This window comes from Parasteatoda tepidariorum, chromosome 12 (genome assembly GCF_982258835.1).
Source record: "Parasteatoda tepidariorum strain Cologne lab strain chromosome 12, Ptep-v5.0, whole genome shotgun sequence".
Classification (NCBI taxonomy): Eukaryota; Metazoa; Arthropoda; class Arachnida; order Araneae; family Theridiidae; genus Parasteatoda; species Parasteatoda tepidariorum.
Window position 1 is genome coordinate 33,917,715 of NC_141766.1, and position 21,103 is coordinate 33,938,817.

Genomic DNA, 21,103 nt, shown 5'->3' on the forward strand with positions numbered 1-21,103 from the left:
GTCTATTTCTGTAACAAAAATAGAAAGAGAGGCACAAAAAATGAAATATAGGAAAATTGTGGCAACAAAATTTACCGTTCTCACTGCGAGCACTATATTCTCATTGCATGCAAAACTATACAGATGCAAATTCGGACTAGCGAACAAGAATTTGACTGGCGAGTTTTGTTCACCAATCAGATTCTCATTTACATCTGTCTGCACTTTCTATGTCCCGCAGTGGACTGATCATTAGGACACGGTTCCCAGAAGATCACAGTCAAGCATCATTGGCTGCGGTCAGTGTGCGGGTGGGTGACTCACTAGGATCAGTCTGCGTAGGGACCAAGGGTGTGCGGTATTGGTCCTCGTTAAACTGTGCTACAGTAAAGTGCTCGACTTCGCGTGCAGGTCGTTGGGCTACCGAAGCGGGGGTGCCATCCCCTCTGCAGAAGATCAAAATTGTGATGGCATGTCTTCGGATCATCCTCAGGGATGTTTCCCACATCGTCCCAATAGCCCATTGTGCAGCTCTAGTGCGACGTAAATCAACTACAACAGCAACAACAACAGCAACTCTAGTGCGACGTAAATGAACTACAACAACAAGCACTTTCTATTTGTATGATTCACTATTTGTATGATCCGCATGAACCGTTCTAAACTTGCAACCATTGAACGAGCTGGGATATAAAAGCGACGTCATTTTGACGTCCCGTTTCTACACCTAGGGAAAACCTGTAACCTCGCACTTTCAAACGGATTTTGCCAAAGGGTTGCGATCTTTATTTTCCCTCCCAACTATCAGTGCTCGACTTCGCGCGCAGGTCGTCGGGCTACCGAAGTGGGGGTGCCATCCCCTCCGCAGAGGATCAAAATTGTGATGGCATGTCATCGGATCATCCTCCGGGATGTTTCCCAGACCGTTTCCAATATCCCATTGTGCAGCTCTAGTGCGACGTAAATTAACAATAACAACAACAATCCTCCCAACTATCGAATGTCTTTCATTTAACAATTTTGCTGGTGAAGCGATTCGAACGTTCGACTAGGATACGTTTAAAGCTAGGAATAAATTAGATTTCCGATTTCAAAAAAAAATTTCACCCAGATATTTTATGAATACATTTCAGACATAATTTTTTCTCTCACACATTTATTATTTCATGTAATAAATTAAGTGAATAATTTGCACAACTTATAATAAAATTTGTAATAATCTTACGCAACTTTAAATAAAACGTAATGTTTTAATAAATATTTTAGCTCCAAATTTTTGTGTATTCTTATTTCAACTTCCTCGTAATGCTTTTATAATATTTTTAAAAAAAATGCTTAATAGTTTAAAGAAAAACTTGTTTTTTAGTAAAATTTTGCAATTTTTTCTTTAAAAAAATAAGCGAGTTATAACTGAGATTAGTACATAATAAATAAATAAGATTACTATAACCATGTCGCATAAAATATAAGTAAGAATTACTATAAATTGTATGCTTATTTTTCATCCATTGTACAATTTTCTTTAAGAGAATTGAAAGAACGGAAGCTTTTACAATATAATCGTTTTTGAAATTATTTTAAAGTAGTTGATTACTTTAGGTGCGTAATTAAAACACATAATTTCATTTATTTTCTTTAATTTTCTGTTCACCTTACGTATCTTGCGTATGCAAAAATTACAAATGCGAAGTAAAAAGATATAAAGATATTTTACTCTTATAGCTATAAAACCGAAATATACTGGATAGCTTTTTTTTTTTTAATTATGGGACATTTTAGGAACAAAATTTTTTAAGATTGACATTTAAAAATTTTCAAATTCCCAATTCTAAATTTTTTGTTAGAAATTATGTAAACAAAAAATGCTTGAATAAGAAAAACTTTTTAGTTAGTATTTCTTAATCTGTTGTTTGACATTAGACCTTTTAAAAATACTCATTTAAAAAAAAAATGACAAATTGCAATTTTTTGGGTGAAAAAAAAACCAGCATAGTTCTTTTCTCTGTTTTGAGGTTCTTTATTAAATGTGAGCTAAGTTATTCTAAAGATATTCAGTTATATTCATTTGTTATAATTAAACTAGCATTGTTTGGCTCTATTTAAATAATATTTTAGATTATTCTAATGAATGAGATTAATTCTACTTAAAAAAGTTTTTGACGAATTTATGTGACATGCGAAAAAAAGAAATTCATTCGAATACATTTAGTATAATTCATTTGCATACGCAATGATAGATTATAGAACAAAAAATAAGTAAATAAATAAGAACAATTGAAAGTGTTTTGTAATTGAAAATATCTTAAATCAGAACTATTAAAAATACTTTTATCGTATTTAACTACTAACACAAATATGTAGTATACAAATTAATGACGTTATTTAACTAACAAAGAAGTTCGAAGTGCGCGCAACAGTTCAATCACATAAGCAAACATATTAAAAATTTTCAAATTGGATTTTTAAGAAATAGGGAGAATATTAAATATGAAATCCAGAAAACAGAACTAAATATAAGCAAACATTACAAAGAAGATAAACAATATCAATCAGAAGATAGATTGATGTCCCATCTTCAGTAGGGGTGCAAAGTTAATAAAAGAAACAATTACACATAATTAAATATAAGATGTTTATAACTCAGAATATAATCGCAGCTGAAAGAACAGTACTTAAGGTATCAAGTTCGAGGAAAATATTTTTTTTTAAACACAGTAAATGTATAATCAAACGAACGTGAAATGTACAAGCATGACATTTTACAACTACTACTACTACGTAAAATGTACAAGCATAACATTTTACAACTACTAATGTTCAACTCCATAGCCTTGTAGTTTTGAACGCAATCCAGTAGACAAGGGAGCTCCTGTCAAGCATTGGGAGAAATTTGCCTTCATTGAGTACGTTTTGATGGAACTAACCCGCATTTGTGTTACATGGAGAGAAAGACCACGAGAACCTCCCACGGTTACCCTGACGGCAAAGGGACTCTAACCCGTGATCCGTCTACCACTGCTGAGGATATTTCGCGTCAGCACTGCGGTCGGTGCAAGCCGGATGCTATTTTCAACCTGGTTCACGTCATTGAGAGGCGAACGCTCTATCCACTGAGCCTTCGCGGCTCGTTTTAGACTATTGTCCCGACCATCCATAAGAGATCAACAAAATTTTGAAAAAAATGTGAGTCTTTTACTTAATACTACATCAAATTGCAGCCAGTGGATAAAGGACAGATACGAAATTTTCCAATGTACTACCTCAGTGATTTTTAAGTTATTACTCTTCCTAAAATCCTAGAAAAGAGTGTTTTGAATTTTTCCAGCATTTTAAATAGATCAAAGCGAGATATTTATCAAGTGTTTAGGAAAAAAGAGGATTTGATCTCGTCCGAAAAACGAGATGTGGACAATCGTGTGTGACGAGTGCTCTGATCGATAGGAAAATTCAGAGAATAGTGTAAAGGGAAAAAATATTTTTTTCTATTTGGCATATTGACACATGTCGATTTGCCAAATTAAACACCCTATCACTGTAGTAGTATCGAAGGACACTATTCATAGAGAATGTTAATAAATCATTCTGAAAAAAATTCCCCGCAAGCCATGTCTTAAACCACTTTATTAAACAGGAAAGAATAAACGGACAATAAAATCACATGTTGTGCGGCAGTAAATGGATAACTGCATTATTCATTGATGAAAAGAAATGTAACATAGATGGTCCTGACGGTTGGAACTCACATTGGCATGACCTCGAAGAGGAGCCAAGGAGTTTTTTCAGCAAGTAGCAAGGAGACAAATCTCTAATGGTTTCGAGAGCATTTAAATTTAATGGAAAAACATGACTGCATTTCCTTAAAGGAAAACAAATATCTGAAACGCTTCAAGGTACACAGAGGCAGCATATGCTCCTTTTTTCAAAACTTTCTAGGTGGAACTTATTGTATATTACAAAACAATACATACATAACGATTTAGAAAAATATCCCTTCTCAACAAAATGTTCAGGTACCAGATTGACCTGCCCTAGGCCCGACCTAAATCCAATTAAGAATGTTTAGGGCATTTTAACGGACCAAGTATGCATAAATGGTAAACAATATGGCACCGTTGAAGTTTATTGAGAAAGCATGGTATTTTATCCCAGCAGCCAATTAATTCGATTGACGTTGGTAGGTATTTTATTTACGTCGAAATAGAGCTGCACAATGGGTTCTCCGGTGCAGGTGGCGAAATCATCTGGTGTTCATTTGATGCTCTTTTCACCAGGCGGGTTATCTCTTTGTTAAAAGTGGCATTCTCTCCATCTCAATCTAGGCTCTCTTGTGCTAGGCCTCACAGATTCGAACCGAAATCTTTCTTAAGTAGTAATCCGCTTCGGTAGCCCGACGACCTGCACGTGAAGTCGAGCACTTTACGGTAGAACAGTTTAACGAGGACCAATACCGCACACCCTCGGTCCCTAAGCAGACTGATCCAAGCGGTCACCCACCCGCACACTGACCGCAGCCAGTGATGCTTGACTTTGGTGATCTGCTGGGAGCCGTGTCTTAACGATCAGTCCACTGCGGGACCCTTTGATCTTTACAAAAGTTGAAGCTATTTGCATTGACCGAATAGTGTGGCCATCACGTAGCATCTATAATTATTAGTTTGCTTAAATCTGTGCATGTTAGTTGCACATTGCATGTGTGCTTTACGAAGAGATATACCGAAGTAAAGCAGATCGTTTGACGGAACGGCTAGACAGCTCAGCCAGGGAGGCTTGACAATTACTAGAACCGTTATATTTGAAAGAATCGATGTTAGAAATACGGAGTCGTATTTAGATCAGCTGTGTGGCATCATGTTTTGAAGCTTCTTATGCGGTGTATTTCGCTTCTTTGAACGCTTCTCTTCAAAAATTTAAGGTAGGATACAATCTTAGTACTTTTGTGATGATATAACTGTTATTTTATTCTATATTCGTTTCTGTGGCATAGTAATCTATCTATGTTGTATACTTAATCTATTGATTATTATTGTAACTGTTGTTATAATGTGCTGTTATAAAGAAAATGGCTTCCCGCAGCTTCTATTGCATTAGTTAAGTTTTAAAAATACAGTGTTAAGATCTGTTAACCATAAGTTGTGTCACATCCATATCTTTTAATTTTTAAGACTGTATGCTCATACTACTGATGTGTTTTACAGTCAAAGTTATTAAACTTATTGGTAATGTTTACACTGTTGTGATCCTTATTCAGTATAACGGTTTCATAAACCGGCGTCTCTAGAGTTATTAAATAGTACGACATATGTACCGATTTAATGCACTTAAAATTAAATTATTTGTTGTCTATGTTCTTATTTTATAATCTTTATTTATTTTTAGTTTTCTAATGGAAATCGAATAATTTTGGAATGTTTCAAGTGTGATCTGCAAATATTAATTTATTCTTTTTTCTCTGTAAGTACAACTTAAGTCTCATTGTATATAATATTTAATCATTTTGCAAATGATGTTTGTAAGATCTTGTAAGTTCTTACAAACTTTATTCTTTTGATTTCTAGTAGTCATTTAGCTGGATCTAGTTGTTTGTTTTGTTAATGTTATATGTTTGGTTTGGAGATACATTTAAAATTAACGTATTTGTTTTAAGCAAATAGCATGTATACTATTTTTTAAAGGTCTTTTCATTCATTATATTAGTTTTCATGAAGAGAACTATATATATAGATATTTTTGAATATTATTATTTTTACATTCTATTAATAAATTCAACTTCTTAACTATTATAAACCTATCAACATTGATGATAATAGGGTTGTGGCTATATATGTTGTGGTACATTATTTATGGCAGCATGAGGAGAAAAAAAATTAATGTTTTTATTCCTAATGCAATTTATTAAAATTTATTTGTGAGTGAGTAGTTATAATCTGTAATTATAACTAATTTTTATAAAAATGTTGAGCAAAATTGATTTACTTAAAAATACGTATTGAAAGTTTGTATGCTCATTTGATATTCAAATACAGCAAAATCATTGCACTAAAGAGATACACTATAAGTTTTGTGGCATTGGAAATTCCAGATATCATAGATTAATTTTTTGAATCGTATATTTGAATTCTTTTAACAATCTAGTTTAAATAAAATAAGACTGAAAAACATTGTCTTACAATGATGTTCTTTATCAAATTACGGCTTTCGTTGGAACGTTGTATCTTAAATGTTTTAATGCCTATAAGAATATTCAATCTGCAGACAAAGCATATTAAATTCAATATTAATACTAAAATTTTATAATTAAATCTGCAGAAAATATGTCAAAATGAGACACTTATGAAACCTTGATTTCTCCAACCTTCCTTTTACAGAGACGATTATGCTCCGGAGTAAATCCGGATTTTTGCAAACTGCGATCCGGAAATCTTAGGTCCAGAAGCTTCAAGAAATCATCGATCACATTTATGTATAAAAATTCTTGTATATTTTATTTAAAAATATTAGAACTAGAATTTATACTTGGCATCTCTTTTGTAAACATTTTTTTCTAGTAGAATAATAAATGTGATTAGAGATAAAAGTAAACTTGTACATAATTATTAATTTAAACTGTGCTACATATAATTTATTTAAAATTACATGTTGTGAACTTATCAATGATTTAAAATTATTAGACATTAATTTTTTGAAATGTGTCGTTAATAATTTTACTCAAGAAATTTTCAGGATTTTTGAGTTGCTCACAATCACCCCTGCTTTTTTACCTTCTCATATTTTCCTTATGTGCAACTTCTAATCTTTCTAGTTCCTTATAATTACATTAAATAATTACACTTCTAATATAATTCTGTACACGTTAATGTTTTTCAGTTCACATCTTTCCATTTCCACAATGACTTACGAGTATTTTTCCGTAAAATCAATCACTTTTGGATCGAACCTCCTTTGATTTCAATACAGTACAGTTTGGGTTTCTAATGAAAGTGCAATTTTTTGTTAATATGCAAATATTTCACCTTTCTGATAAAATGTTAAGGAAACAGTACTGTTACGGCATTATTGTTTTCTTCATGAAACGAAATATCTTAAATTTTGTATTCCGTGTCCTTTATCTATGCTCCGGCAGATTTTTGCTTCTCATTATTTTTATTTACAATTATAACCAATAAGATAGTTGATGGAAAGCTAGTATTTTCTGTCTTTTAATATTGAACAAGTGATTTTAAGGTTTCACTTATCAGCTGTTTTCTTAAGCCATATAGACCCTCACTGTCATACTTATGTACTCACAGTAACCTTAATTATTAGTTGTAGATAAAACAAAAATATTTCTAATTTATGAAAACTATTTTGTCTCTTAATGACGAACCGAGAAAAGAAAAACTTAATATGTTCCTAACTTTTTCATAAAACTAATAATGTTTGTTTCCTATAAAGTCCAAATTCTGTTTAAGGTTGTTACAATTAAAAGAGTTAATAATTTTTAACTTAATTTCTTTTAGAACCCATCAAATTTTCTTAAAAAATTATTTGCATATTAAAATTAATTTTTATAAAATATTTTCAATTAAATAAGTGTGGCTTATATAACTAGTCATGTATTTTACTTATAGCCAGAAATAAATAATTTCTTTATATTAATAAAATATACCATCCAGAACCAAAATCATTCTTTTTTCCTTGTTGATGTAAAATGTGACAATCATTATTTTTGGAAGAGACTTTTTGCCTTCATTAAAAAGTTTTGCAATTTAATATTGGCTAAAAAAAAATTAATAGGTTTCGACTCAATTTTCTTTATGTATTGTATCCAGGGTAGGGTTTTTGACATGACACTTCAAAAACCTGTCATAAACTGTCAAAATCCATCAACTGTCAAAAACCTCGGGCAAGTTTCTTTTTTGACATTGAAGACATTTTATTAGATACTAAATCATGCATGATACTTGCATTATATACTTCCATAATTATGATTTATATTATTTATCACATATAACAAAATTTCGCCAAAATTATTGAAACTTTCAATAAGTTTTTCTAATGGTAATCTTAATACTTTTAGACCCGTATTATGACTATTCGGTTTACATTATAGGTAATGACTATGAGTTGAAAATTATCAATCTAAATATTGATTTTAATCCTTTTACGTTATTATTTCTGCAATTTTTTTAGTTAAAGCAAAATTAAAGTGTTCACCAATAATTGTCTGATCTCAACGTGTATTTTTTTATTTTATTGATTCTTAATATTTGCCATTAATTATATTCAGGGAAGCAAAATATGTTTGACTGCACGAACAAGGTTTTGGAGGAAATTCAAGCAGCTATGGGGAACTTTTTGGTCTAAAAAAATCTTACAAAATTTTTTGTTAAAGAATGTGTTGCTTTGCAAAACTTTTTCTTGTTTATAAAACATATGTCAATTTGTGTATTTATTAGTTTGAATTCCTTTAACTTATAAGTGGGCCCTTAAATTTACTTTACTTTAATAAATTTCTATTATTTCAATTTATTTTGATTTCTATTATTTAATGACACACATGCTTGTTTATTCAAGTATTGTGTAAAATCAATTGAATTTTATTTCTCTTTTACACTTAATTTTCCAAAAATATTTTAATGTACTGGAAAAAAAATTAAATTTTTAGGGAAATTTTTATTCAAAAAGAAACTTTGTTTTGAGGAAATATTAGGCTACGAAAATATTTCTACACTCCTGCTTATATATACCTGAATATTTTCAGTAAATCTTGACTCTAATATATTCCCTGATTAACAAACCAATTATAATTTATTAAAAATATAAATGTTTAAATGAGTTAATAATTTTTTCAATCAATCAATTTAATTAAATTACTATTAATATTAAGTGTATTTATTAGAAAAAATTTCCTAGTTATATATTATGAATAATAGCTTTAGTATGTATACTTTCTAGACTATGCAGCTCAACATCAATACAAAGAATTGTTTCAAATTTGGTAGAATATTAATTTATTCGTAATTTATGCATAGAAAACTAAAAAATGAGTTTATGAAAAGTTAAAATGCGAGTAAATGAGAATTGAATTGATATATTATGAATAAAGGACGATTGTTGAGATTTTTTTTAAGAAACTGATTGTTTTTGTAGTCTAATTCTTATTTTCAATAATTTAACAAATTGACTGATTCGATAAATTTCAGTTTTATACATTTTTATTTATTTAATATTTTCTGCACCGAAATTCGGGTTTTTGACAATAATTGTCAAAAGAAAAAGAGTTTAATCTCAAAAATAATTCAAGAATATAATTGACTAATCACTTGTAATTTTATATGTATGTTTATTTATAAATTCTTCTTATTCATAATAGCTAATAATCCTCCTTATGCTAAGATTTAGGGTTTTTGACATGACTGATAAAACCATGGTTAAAACCAGATAAAACAGCCAATTGTCAAAAACTTACCAACCCTGATTGTATCTGGTGTCTTTGCTGTAGAAGTGGTCATCTGCATTGCATATCACTTTTGTTTATCCTGTACAGCTTTACTGTTGAGATTCCAGGATACAAATTAGTACAATCAGTAGAAGAAAAAATATAGTAGAAGAAAATTTTAGTCTATAACTTGGTTGTAATATATTATTTATCTCAAAAACTTTTACAAATGTCATGTTAGACTTTTAAAAATTGGTAAAATTACTTACAGTATGCTCTCGATATGTCTAAAACCTTGTTATGTTGAAATATATTTTTCCCCTTGCCATTACATATCCACATAATGTTAATTTGAATTCCTATGTCAGAGTTTCTTCTCAAAACCTTGTTATGTCAAATATTTTATGAAATAGGAAATGAATTTTTTCAGAAAAATTACAATAAGTTTAGTGCACACCAATTATTTTCTATTTCATACATACTTATTTTTATTTTTGTCTTACATTAAAAAATAAAATTATCATTACTGCATTTAGTCTCATTACATACATATTAATTACTAGTTATTTTTATGTTTCATGACTCTACTTTTTAGAATGTTATCTTAGAATATATTTTTCTACCGATTAGAACATTTTTAGTTTTGAACTTGTTTTCTCAAAAATTGTCATCACGAACTTTGAAATATCGAAAGTCTACTGTATTTTATCATGTGTGTCCTTAAAGCCAAATTTCATTCACTAAAGGGAGGATCAGGATGTTTTAAAATTGATAATAAAATTTGAGGAAAGGGAATAAAAAAGACGAGGTCAGTAAACTTTTGCCACGGATAAAAAGAAAACTGTTAAGGATGCAATTTTTATAATTAAGTTAATAAAAAATTTTTAGAAAATAAAAGAATGTTTAGATACAAAATTTTAATTTTTGTTTTCTAGTCAAAACTAAATGCAACACTTAATTGTTAATTTACTTAAAAATTAAATCCATCCAAAAAATTTTATTTTAAATTTTTTTTAGCTTATTTATAATTTTTACAATAAAAAATAATGTAAAGGTGATTGGCAATTTTTACAGAACATTCCTTATTTTTAGAAATTTAATCATTTAAATCAATACTAAACTATATAAAATATATGAAATTGATGCAAAACAAATATTTTTTTAAACTTCTAACACTTAAAAATTGTTGTATTTTCTAGTCTGTAAATTTTTCATTAAAACCTATTTTTTGTTCCAGAATGGCATAACAATAAACTAATTTTATAAGCGTAGTATTGTATAAAGGGAAAGTTCGAGACGTATCTCTATTGCAACAGGACATGTTTGAAAATTTGCAACAAGTGAACAGAAGTCTGAAAGGCATATTTTTTTTAAAATTTACAAATTGTACTAAATAATAAAATAGATCAACTAAAATATTTAAGTGTATTATTTTTATCTTTGTTACTGTTCCTTAATTAAGAGTTCAATGCAGCAATATTTGCTATTGGACATAATCACAAGAAAGCAAAAAATTAGTACCTACTCATTTACAAATTGCCAAAATTCTGTGAATTTGTAATCTGAATATGAACTTAACTGAATTTTAGAGCTGACATTTGAATAAAGAATTGTAGACAGTTCTTAACTTGTAAAATATGCTATATTATTAAAATGAAATTTTTTATTTTGGTGTCGGATGTAAATTCTTCATTTTGGATATAAGTTAATGATAAAAATTATAAATATTGAAATTTAGTTTAATATTTATCTTTGTACTATAAACATTATTTTTCTTCCATTAAATAGCTTCTTAAAATTTAAATTGTCCTCTATTTCCTGTAAGAATACTGATGTGCAATAGAAAAATTAACACAGACGAGAAAAAATACAAAATTGAGGTTTTTATATATTTGGCATTTTTCTATGATTAACTACTTATTGCAAAAGTTTTTTTTTTTCAGAATTAAATTTTGTTTTTATCAGTTTTTTGAAATTCTATTTTAGCATTCATACCCTTAGAAATAGAAAGAAAATAGTTATCAAGCCACTTCTCAAAATCTACCATGAGGCACTTACATTATTTTTTCAACTGCACAGCAGAATAAGTGGATCAATATCTTCTATAACATTTTCCACCTTGTAAAATTTAGTTGAAAAATCTTTAATTTTAAGTATGCAGTGTATATTAACAATGTAAATACAACTTATATTTATGAACTATTTCCTTAAATCTAATCATTTTAAAAATCCTAAAATAAAACATTAATAATTGTCACTTAAAATTTTTTCTATTTTATAAATGAAATGGGAGAAAATATGTAGGCTATATTATTGATATATACTTTTTACTTGTATTTAGTGCCATAGCTATCAGGGGACAAGAAAGAACTTATGTCCTCAGTTGTAGCCTTTATGATGTGCCAAATTTATGAAAAATAATTAAAAGTGAATTCCAGAATAAATTTTATCTCTTTTTCCCAGTCTCATTTGCTAATTACAGATCCAATAACAACTTCAAATTTTTATCCATTTACCTAAAAATTGAACAGATCATGTATTTTTATTGTAGTTAACCTTGCATGTAAATTATTTTTTGCAAATAAACAGGACAGAAATAAATAATAAATATTTATCATTCAATCAAAAACAATAATTATCTAAGTGTAATAGAAATTATACTGATCAATTTTAAACCAAATGGAATGAGCGTTTTTACATTGTCGGGATACAATGATTTAAAGTTATGAAATTGTATTCAATGTGAAATTAAATTAATGAATTTAGTTAGATAATTATTGTAAAGAATCTAATATTAATTAAAAAGAAATTTAATACTTGGGTGGAATTTCAAAATTATGAGAAAAAATACAAAAAGTTGGTAAATGTATGTGTAAACTTTAATATAAAATAATTAAAATGCACACAAAAATATTACTAAATAGATAATTAAATACTCATAATACTATGAGATTTTCCTTGACTACTATGCAGTCTTAAATTTTGCATTACGTTCCGAGGTACACATACGTGAACCTCCATATTCTCAACTATTATATTTTTAAATAATAAGTAAATATAAATTTAAAAGCTATACAGTTCACAGTGCTATGGCAAATTTTTTTTTCCCTCCAAATTAAATTACATAATTAAAATCACGTTTTTGAGTACATGGATTTAGCGTCGTTTTTGGAATATCACTTCTGTTTATGTGGAATTATACCCTAATAACTGAAATGTTCTGCATCCATTGGAATGCGAAGAAAGCTTAAACAAAGGAATGTTTCAGTGATTGTAGAACTATAAATTTTATTGTAGCGAGTTTTTAGAAGCTAAGAAGGGAGGTCTATCCATGGATGTAGAATGAGTTAATGAGGAGGTTTTCACATTATTTGTTTTAAATGAAAAATTTTTCTCACATAATCGAAAATCATCAGACAGTGTTTTTTTTCCACATTATTATCTGAATTGCATCTTTAATTAATCATTGATTAAAATTTAGTGCAGGATTTAAAAATCTACTGTTCAAACTAGATTTTTTTTATCTCCTCATCTGAATAACCGAAAAAAAGAAAGAAAAAATTGGAAAATAGCCTTGAAAATTTTTTAAGTTTAGTGAGTAAACCCATGTGCTAAATTTATTACTTTATCTATTAGTAAGTGTACAACACTTGCATCAAGCTGGAATGATAAAATTTCAAACTCTCGATTTGTGCATTCAATGTGCTGTTAAAAAGATTTTTTTTACAGTTTAATTTTTTCAGTGTTTTCATAAAAATATATTCATATCACTGCAGTTGAAATTAAATATATTTCTCATTATTAAAAAATGTGAAATAAGTGAAAGGATTCATTCTAGATCTTAGAAAAGACAAGGTGCTAGAATCTAAAATAGGTGCTATTTCTCCTTTAAAAAAAGGTACCCATCACAAAAAGGGGTGATTGTTCTCAAATATTTGCACAGCTTTTAAGATACCCAAAATATGCAAAGTACGTAATTTTTTCCAGGAAAAAAAAATCTAATATTTAAGAGAATTAGCTTAAATTAAAAATAATTCAGAATCATCATATATTTGATGTATCAAAACTTTACTTATAGTCTGAAAAATGTCGCTAATAAAATCTCCGTTATTTTATTTCTCCAATGTTGGCAGGTATGTTAGTATATAATCAAGAAACGACTAATGAAAAAAAACTATGTAATAAAACTAATATTGAAAAAATAATGAAACTGTTCCTGAAAAAACTATCTGGATTTACGACAGAATCAATATGAATTCAGCATGTTAAAAAGCTTAACTCGATTCCTTAAATTTGAAAATCACACTTGTCGTAATAAGATTATGTAAGAATATTAAAATAAAAAAATAACAAGTAAAAATGGCTAATCCTTGTCGTTTTCCAGGAAAACGACAAGAATTTTCTTAGAGAAGTATGCAAATCAAACACAGTGGAAAATGATACTCTAATTTGAAATTCATGTGTCGTAATGTATTGAAAATATCAGAGTTTGAGAGATAATGTGGAAAAGGCCAAAAAGAAAAAGATAAATAACAGTAAAAAAAACTGATGTCAATTATGGTGGAATTTTCATGAATCTAAAGCATTAAAAAGTGATATTTCAAATTCAAGATTTAAATGTAATAAATGTTATAAAAATGAGAAAAACCATGTACAAAAAGGTGAGAAAATTTTGAATGGCTGCCGAAAAATTTAAGTTTGTGCCTATACATAATACAATGTCAAGTATGTATACATAATACATACATAATGTATGTATACATAATACTTTCTGAACAACATAATATCTTGATGTGAAATTATGATAGAATCATCACCAATCAAACATTGTATTAAAATTACTGAAATTTAAAAAACCATGAAAAGCCTGTCATGAAACAATGAGAAAATGTAATAGAATCATCACTGCAAAAAAGTGATAACTTAATTTCAAAATTCGCGATATGATCAATATATAGGAATTTAAAAAATCGTTGGGCAATGCTTTAGAAAACAATTCCTTTTATCAATTAAGCAATATCAAATTTGTAATTCTCATGTAATATCATTGAAAATAAGATTTTGAAAAGCCAAATGAAAGGGGCTTAAAAAAAAGTTAGGCCTGTTTTTCAAAGGCTCTGTCATATAATGAAATGATGCTATTTTACGAATGATATGCTATTTTCATAATTGCTGTGAGTTTGCAACTGTTACTCATGACTGTCAGGCCAAGTTTAGCCTATCTAAAGCTAGCACTGTGTATAAGCCACACTTTTGTGAAAATGAAAAGCTTGTTATCTAATTTTATAATATTTAAAAACTTACTCCAATGCTGTATTACCTGGAAAATTTGCAAAACCTGAGAATAAAAATTTGATCATTTTTATTTAAGAATGGGGAGGGGTTTTTCAAAATTGTTTTAAACTAAATGCAAATTCAGCCGAGCCCTAAACCTAAATGATCTTAGTCTATAAAATTACTTATAAGAAAAAATGAACTTTTTTTTCTGTGAAAATTATAGTATGTTGCAATTTAGACAAATAGTTAAAAAATGTAAAGAAATTGGTGAAAATCAGGATTTGGCAATGAAGTTTTTATGCAGTGTTGTGGTGCATTGTCCACCATTCTAGCATCCCTTAATGCGTATACTTGCATTTCCTATTTTAAATAATATTTAAACAAATAAGTGTTTATAAGTTGAAATGCATTTAATAATTAATCAATTGTTCAATTATTTTTTGCTTTTTTTAGGTGATGATAGTTTGCATACAGTTTTGAGAAATTATAATTAGAAATCCAGAACCTAAAAAATAAAAAAAATGGCTTTAGGTCTTTATTGCAAAAATCTTGGTATTGATGAGGAAGTTTTGAATGGACAGAAGACTAAGGTATGTGAAGAAAGTAAAAGTATCAGCAATGGGGTTATGTGGGAACTTAGAAAGTATAAAACAGCAAAGAAGCTTGGAAATAAAGAACTTGTTGATTGGTTAATAAACATCTTTCAAGTAAAATGTGAAAACACTGAAGCTGTACAAGAAGAACTTAATAAAAAATATGATACTCTAATGAATATTCGGAAATATTTATCTAAGTCACCTAATAGATATCGTGGCGAGATTGATCGGCTTATGAACTGGAATTTTGACTTTCCTCCTGATATGGGTATGGATCCAGTTGACGCTTTTGAACCAACTGTTTGTGCTAGTCTTGGTCCTAAATTGCTGAAAGTTTTGAAAGAGAAAGGAGGAGATGATGATGACTCAATGGATATGTCTGGTCATTCAGATGAGGATGATGAAGAAGCTAAGAAGCGGAAGGCAAGAGAAGAAATAGTACATCTTAAAAGAGATTTGGGTATTGCTAAAAAGGTTATAACTTCTTTAAATGATAAAATGGCTGATCTAAATAAACGATGTCAAATGTTAAATGATTTGAGTAAATCTAGCGTTGCTGAACGAAGGCGAATTGAAACTGATATTGCTAAAGTTAAGGTAGAGTGGAGTAATGCAATGGTAAATTGGCATGATTGCATGGAGCGCTTGAATTATGTCAATAACAACAAAGGGAATTATTTAGATGTGGGTTATATGGTTAGACGTAACAAAACTAAACAAGGTATATTTGATGAATTAAACTACGAGTTTGAAAAGACATTAGAAGATTTTAAGCATAAAATTACTAAAACTAATACATTTCTTGATAAAGAAAAGAAAAAGAAGAAGGTTGTAGCAAAGCAAAAGAGTTCAAGTACAAAGAAGAGAGGTCGACAAGACACTGAAGAGACTGAAGAAAACAAAAAGCCTCGCTTGTCAGAAGAAGCTGATAAATCTGCTGATGCTTCAACTATTTCACTTGATACAAGTACAGCCTCTGTAGCAGATTCTAGCTTTGTTGCACCCGATGCTCCAGCTCCTCAGGTTTCTGATTCTGCCACTAATGCAGTACCAGCTTCTCCTGCTCCTAATACTGTCATGACCTTGGAAGACTTCATGAATTCAGAAAAATTGGACGAATTTAAAAATGGGAAATTCATTAATGCTTTGCGAGCTGTATATTATGAATTGAGCAATATGCCAATTCCTTGTCCTGATGTTCATGAAGTTATATTCTCAATTCTTGATGAATTGGAGCCTTTGAATACAGATAAACTTCCTTCTCCATCATTTGCAGGAAATATATTAATGGAATGTCATATGGCAGCTGCACTTCAAGCTTTTACCGAATTTCTGAAAGTGAGCAAGGTATCAATCTGTAACGATGGCCAAACAAAATTTTTATTTGCTGGTACATCTTATGATGTAACTTTAGCTGATGGGTCTACTTTAAAACTTGGAGTGAGAGATATATCAGGTGGCAGTCCAGATACTTCCTTAAGTGTGTTGAAAGATATCTTGAGTGACATCATTAATATTAAAGTTGAGGGTAGTAGTCCTACTGATTCAATAATAAAAACAGTAAAAGCTTTTATGTCTGACCATCAATTATTAGACCGAAAGTTGATTGAAATTTTATTTTTGTATAAACAGCAGATATCACCTCTTGTTGCAAATAATTTAGAAACTTTGCCTGATGCATTTCGCACTAAAGCAATCATCTTAAACAACTTTTGCACTGGCTTATACTGCTTATTAGGGCTTGCTAAATTAGCTGATGCTACAGTTTTAGCATGGGAAGGAATGTCTTCTGGCAATAATGTAGATGCTTTTGATGTTGGTTTTATTTTAAGTAAAACTGTTCGACAAGCATATGCTTTTAGCGATAAAGTTGATCCAAGTAGTGAAGATGAAATTGGGAAAGCTTTTAGAGAATTTGTTCTTAAAGAAAAAAAGCTTGAATCCGTCCCTTTGGCACCTCACAATGGTAACATTTTTAATGTTATCTTTCATAATAGTGCAGGTATTTGGTTTTATCATGAAATTGGATTATTAACAGAGTTTTTTGAAAAAATGAAAGAAAAAGAGGTTAATGTTGATTCTCTTTCTAACCTCTTCAATGAAAAACATAGCTTTGCTTTTGCAAGAGCTTTAGGCTTGATTGGAAAACTTGTAGCTGTACCCTTATGGACTGTATTAGAAGATGATATTGTTGAAGTTGGATTGAGATATAACTCTCTATTAAAAAATATTGAAAATTGGGCTAAAGATTCCTCTAAATTTATGAAAGGACAAGAGCGCTTGTTTGAAGATGTACCGGTTTCACATGATGCTGTATATGCCAGTTTAGTCAAAGATAATGAGGCCACTGATGTTTTGACTAAAGAGTTACTTGAACTTTTGTTTACAGCATTCGTATCGTACATAAAATTTTTCATGCAGGGAAATAAAACTTCTGAGAAAATCAATGGTGAATCAGCAATGGAAGTAGACAAAGATTTTAAGACACAAATTCATGAAGATTTTGCCTCATTTGATAGAATTACTCTAAATATCCATTCATCTCCCACATTTGCTCTAGATGCACTTACATTATATAGCAAAACAAGAAATGGAGCTTGGCAAGATAAATTGTGTAACAAGGATAACATAAAAGTATTTGATTGCATGGAGAAAGATAATACTAAGCAGTTGAAATCGTTGTATAAAAGGAAGATAAAACTTAGTGATTTAAAAGGTCAGTCTTTGGACAAAAATGATACCTATAAATTGATTGAAAAAAAGTACAAATTAATAGACGACCTTGTTAAATTTGGTGGTCTTTGGAAGAGTGAAAAAGAAATTGATGCCCAAATGAGAGAAATAAAAGAGGTAGATAAATTGAAAGCTCTGCAAGCACAAATTCGCTTCCGAAAATACATTTTAAGCGAAGAACATGACAATGGTTTGTTGGATTTAGCTTGTGAAGGGAAGTTTTTCAATTCTATTAAACTGCGAGACAATTTAAAAGTTATCATCAAGAAAGAAGCAGACTTAGCTGATGTGTTTGAGCTAGCTACAGCTACTGATGATGAACAAAAACGTGGGCAAATAATTGAATCTTGTAAGAATGCTCAAGAATTAGTTCCCAAGGAGGATCCTGGCAAAACTGTGCCAAAAGAAAATTTGTCTTGGCTTCTGGGTAAACTTGTATGTCATTTGTTTCTTTCAGAACAAGGAAAAGAGTGGATTACTGGTGTTTGCATTGCAAGAAGAAATTTGAATGGGTCTTGTTCATACTACATAAGATACAAAAGTAAAGGCATTCTGAGTGTTCCTGATAGCAGAATAGCTGATGATTTAAGAAGTCAGAACCTGAAAGTTGTAGATCCGGCAGTCAATGACCTTGTTGGATCTAGACTTAGTCGAGCATTCATTAAAGACGATGGTGAATTAGAATGGCTAGATTGTAGAGCTGTGGGAGTTACTAATCGTGGATCAGACTTTATTGTAGAATTTGACATGTATGGTGGTGATTTGCAAGTTGATGATGTTAATATTCCTGAACTTGAGACACTTACTTTTGCTACCCAACTACTTGATGAATATAGAACTGGCCACCTTCGATTGCTTTAACCAGCGACTTAACTTACTCATATTGAGAAGTTAAGTGCCTAAAAGATACCTTCTATGTGAATAAAGGGGTCAAGCACTGTCTGTAAAAATCACCGTTTCGCTTCAGTTTTTACAATGTACAGTTTTTTGCTGTTTTATTACATGTCATTTGTACCTATTTATAGGTAATCCATTTCATTTTTTTAGACAACCTGTGAATAAGCATAAGTTGTCATAGCGCTTTTATCTCATCATTTATCACTCATATGTGTTTACTCATGACTTTTACCAGTGACTGCATCTCAGATTAATTTCATACATTCATTTTTCCATTTATTTTTAAAACATTCTAGTTATTAGTTAATGTTTTGGGTTTGTTTTTATTTTTGAATAGCTTCTGTTTAAATTTGCAAGACTGTGATTTTCAAACTGAATTAGCTAAAAATAAAAAAAAATGGCTAGTCAAATTCTTATGTTTTTAGAATTAAGTTCCTTTGATTTATTAGAAATAGTTCCTTTACAGTGAAAATTATGTGCATGAAACTAAAATCCATAAATATTTGCTTGTTAAGTAGTACCACTTGTAGATGAAATCTGACAGTAAATAGATTCACATTTAATAATACTCATATTATTCATTTATTTGTTAAGTTTTTATTTTGCTTACTTAGTTGTTTTTAATGTATTTTGCTGTTTTAACTTAAAAATTCTATTTCATTTCATAAAATTTTCCGACTTATAGTCAAAATAATAACTTTATTTTTTTAAAGATAAAATCGAATCTGACTTAATCTGAAAGCTGTACCATACAATTTTATCCTATTGCATTACTAAAAGTTACCTTATAAGAAAATGTTTAAATTTTATGATATGATGGATGTCTTAAAAGTATGGTAAAGTGACAAGTATTCTGGTAATATTTGAAATGCATTTGTTGAACCACTTTGCTATGGGAGTTGTGCATTTATATATATTTTTCATGACTGAAGCGATTTTAAAATTTTAGAATACAATTAACAGTGTGGATTTTATGATGGCATATCTTCATGTCATGTTATACTTAACATTTGTATTCATGTGTAGCTTCTTATAAGTATATGTATTGTCATTTGTGTAGATTTTCATTGTATGTGATTTTAATTGGTACCATAGGTGATGGTATTAAATTCTTTTTCATTCTGAAAAAAAAAAGTATGCTTTAAAATTTGTCATCAATGTGTAAAAGTAGTTGTAATTTTTAACATGTAAGTTGTGTGCTAACTATAAAACCATTTGCTTGTTGAGTTGAAATTACATACATACCTTTCTCTAAAATTGGGCCAAATGGATTTCTTGTAGGAGCCACCAATTTTCCATACAACTTAAATGTAATACATTCTCATCTGATAAATAAATGTTCTTTGAATATAGTTTGTTTTTTATTGTATTCTGAGTTTTTAATTTTTTTTTTATAATTTACAATTAAATAAAATTAGACGTTACGAAGATAGTTTAGTCATTTTTAGTAATTATTAAATGTTATTTCATAATTAGTATACTTGTATTAAATTTCTAAAATTTTTTTAATTAAATTTCCCGTACTTCAAGATATCTATTCTAAAACTGAATTAGACTTGCATAAAATATGATAAATTCAGTATGATACCAGAATGAAATTGAGGCACTAGAAAAACGGGTGATAATTATCTATTAGACAAATTGCAGTAAATTAAAAGCTCAAGTTTAAGAAAAGTACTTCATGTTATAAGAAGTCTGCTATTAAGACAAGTTTCCATTAAAATGCTAGTTTATAAATAGTAAAAATATTACTAGTTTCCTATTATAGAATTTTTTGGAAAATAAAATTTTTCTGTTTTGCATGAGTAATATATGATAAACTGAAAGATATTTCTTTATTTTATGGTATCAAAAGTGATATTTATAAAGAAAACATGTTTGGGTGACCATCAGACAAGTAATCTTCCTCCCAAAGACAAGTTGTGTTATTTGTTTCACACTTGAAATGAATGTACCTCATTTCTTTTGACAGCTTACTATTGAAATAAATTTAATTCATTGTTCTCGTCAAAATATTCAATTGCAATTTTCATTTCCTAATTTTCGAAAATTTATAACAGGAAAACAGTTCAATTTAAAAAGACAATTTTCGCACAAAATTCATATGAGATGGTATACATTTTTACTACAAGAGTATCTAGCTTTAACTCAAAACTTTTACAGTTGGTGATGTTACTGATAAACAACATTTATTTGTTTATCT

The 21,103-nt window shown here is 29.3% G+C and overlaps 1 protein-coding gene across 8 annotated transcripts; it reads left to right on the forward strand.

Annotated features, from left to right (window-relative positions):
* The first annotated feature begins 4,306 nt into the window (after window positions 1-4,306).
* LOC107438957 (uncharacterized) lies at window positions 4,307-20,252 on the forward strand. Of its 8 annotated transcripts, none has more exons than XR_015430867.1 (4): window positions 4,755-4,891; window positions 5,356-5,430; window positions 6,345-6,439; window positions 10,635-10,760. XR_015430867.1 is itself a non-coding variant. In XM_016051382.4 (4 exons), the coding sequence occupies exon 4, from the start codon at window positions 15,196-15,198 to the stop codon at window positions 18,862-18,864; it is 3,669 nt and encodes a 1,222-aa protein (XP_015906868.1). In that variant the 5' UTR covers window positions 4,755-4,891; window positions 5,356-5,430; window positions 6,345-6,439; window positions 15,128-15,195; the 3' UTR covers window positions 18,865-20,252. The 8 variants fall into 8 exon arrangements, 7 of the variants coding, with proteins under 7 accessions (XP_015906867.1, XP_015906868.1, XP_042896959.1 ...); XM_016051382.4 differs by lacking the exon at window positions 10,635-10,760 and adding an exon at window positions 15,128-20,252; XM_043041025.3 differs by lacking the exon at window positions 6,345-6,439 and adding an exon at window positions 15,128-20,252 and having other exon boundaries at window positions 10,635-10,756.
* The last annotated feature ends 851 nt before the right edge of the window (window positions 20,253-21,103 follow it).

Coding starts and splice junctions, on each gene's coding strand:
- LOC107438957 (XM_016051381.4), top strand. CDS start 15,196: ATGGCTTTAGGTCTTTATTGCAAAAATCTTGGTATTGATGAGGAAGTT.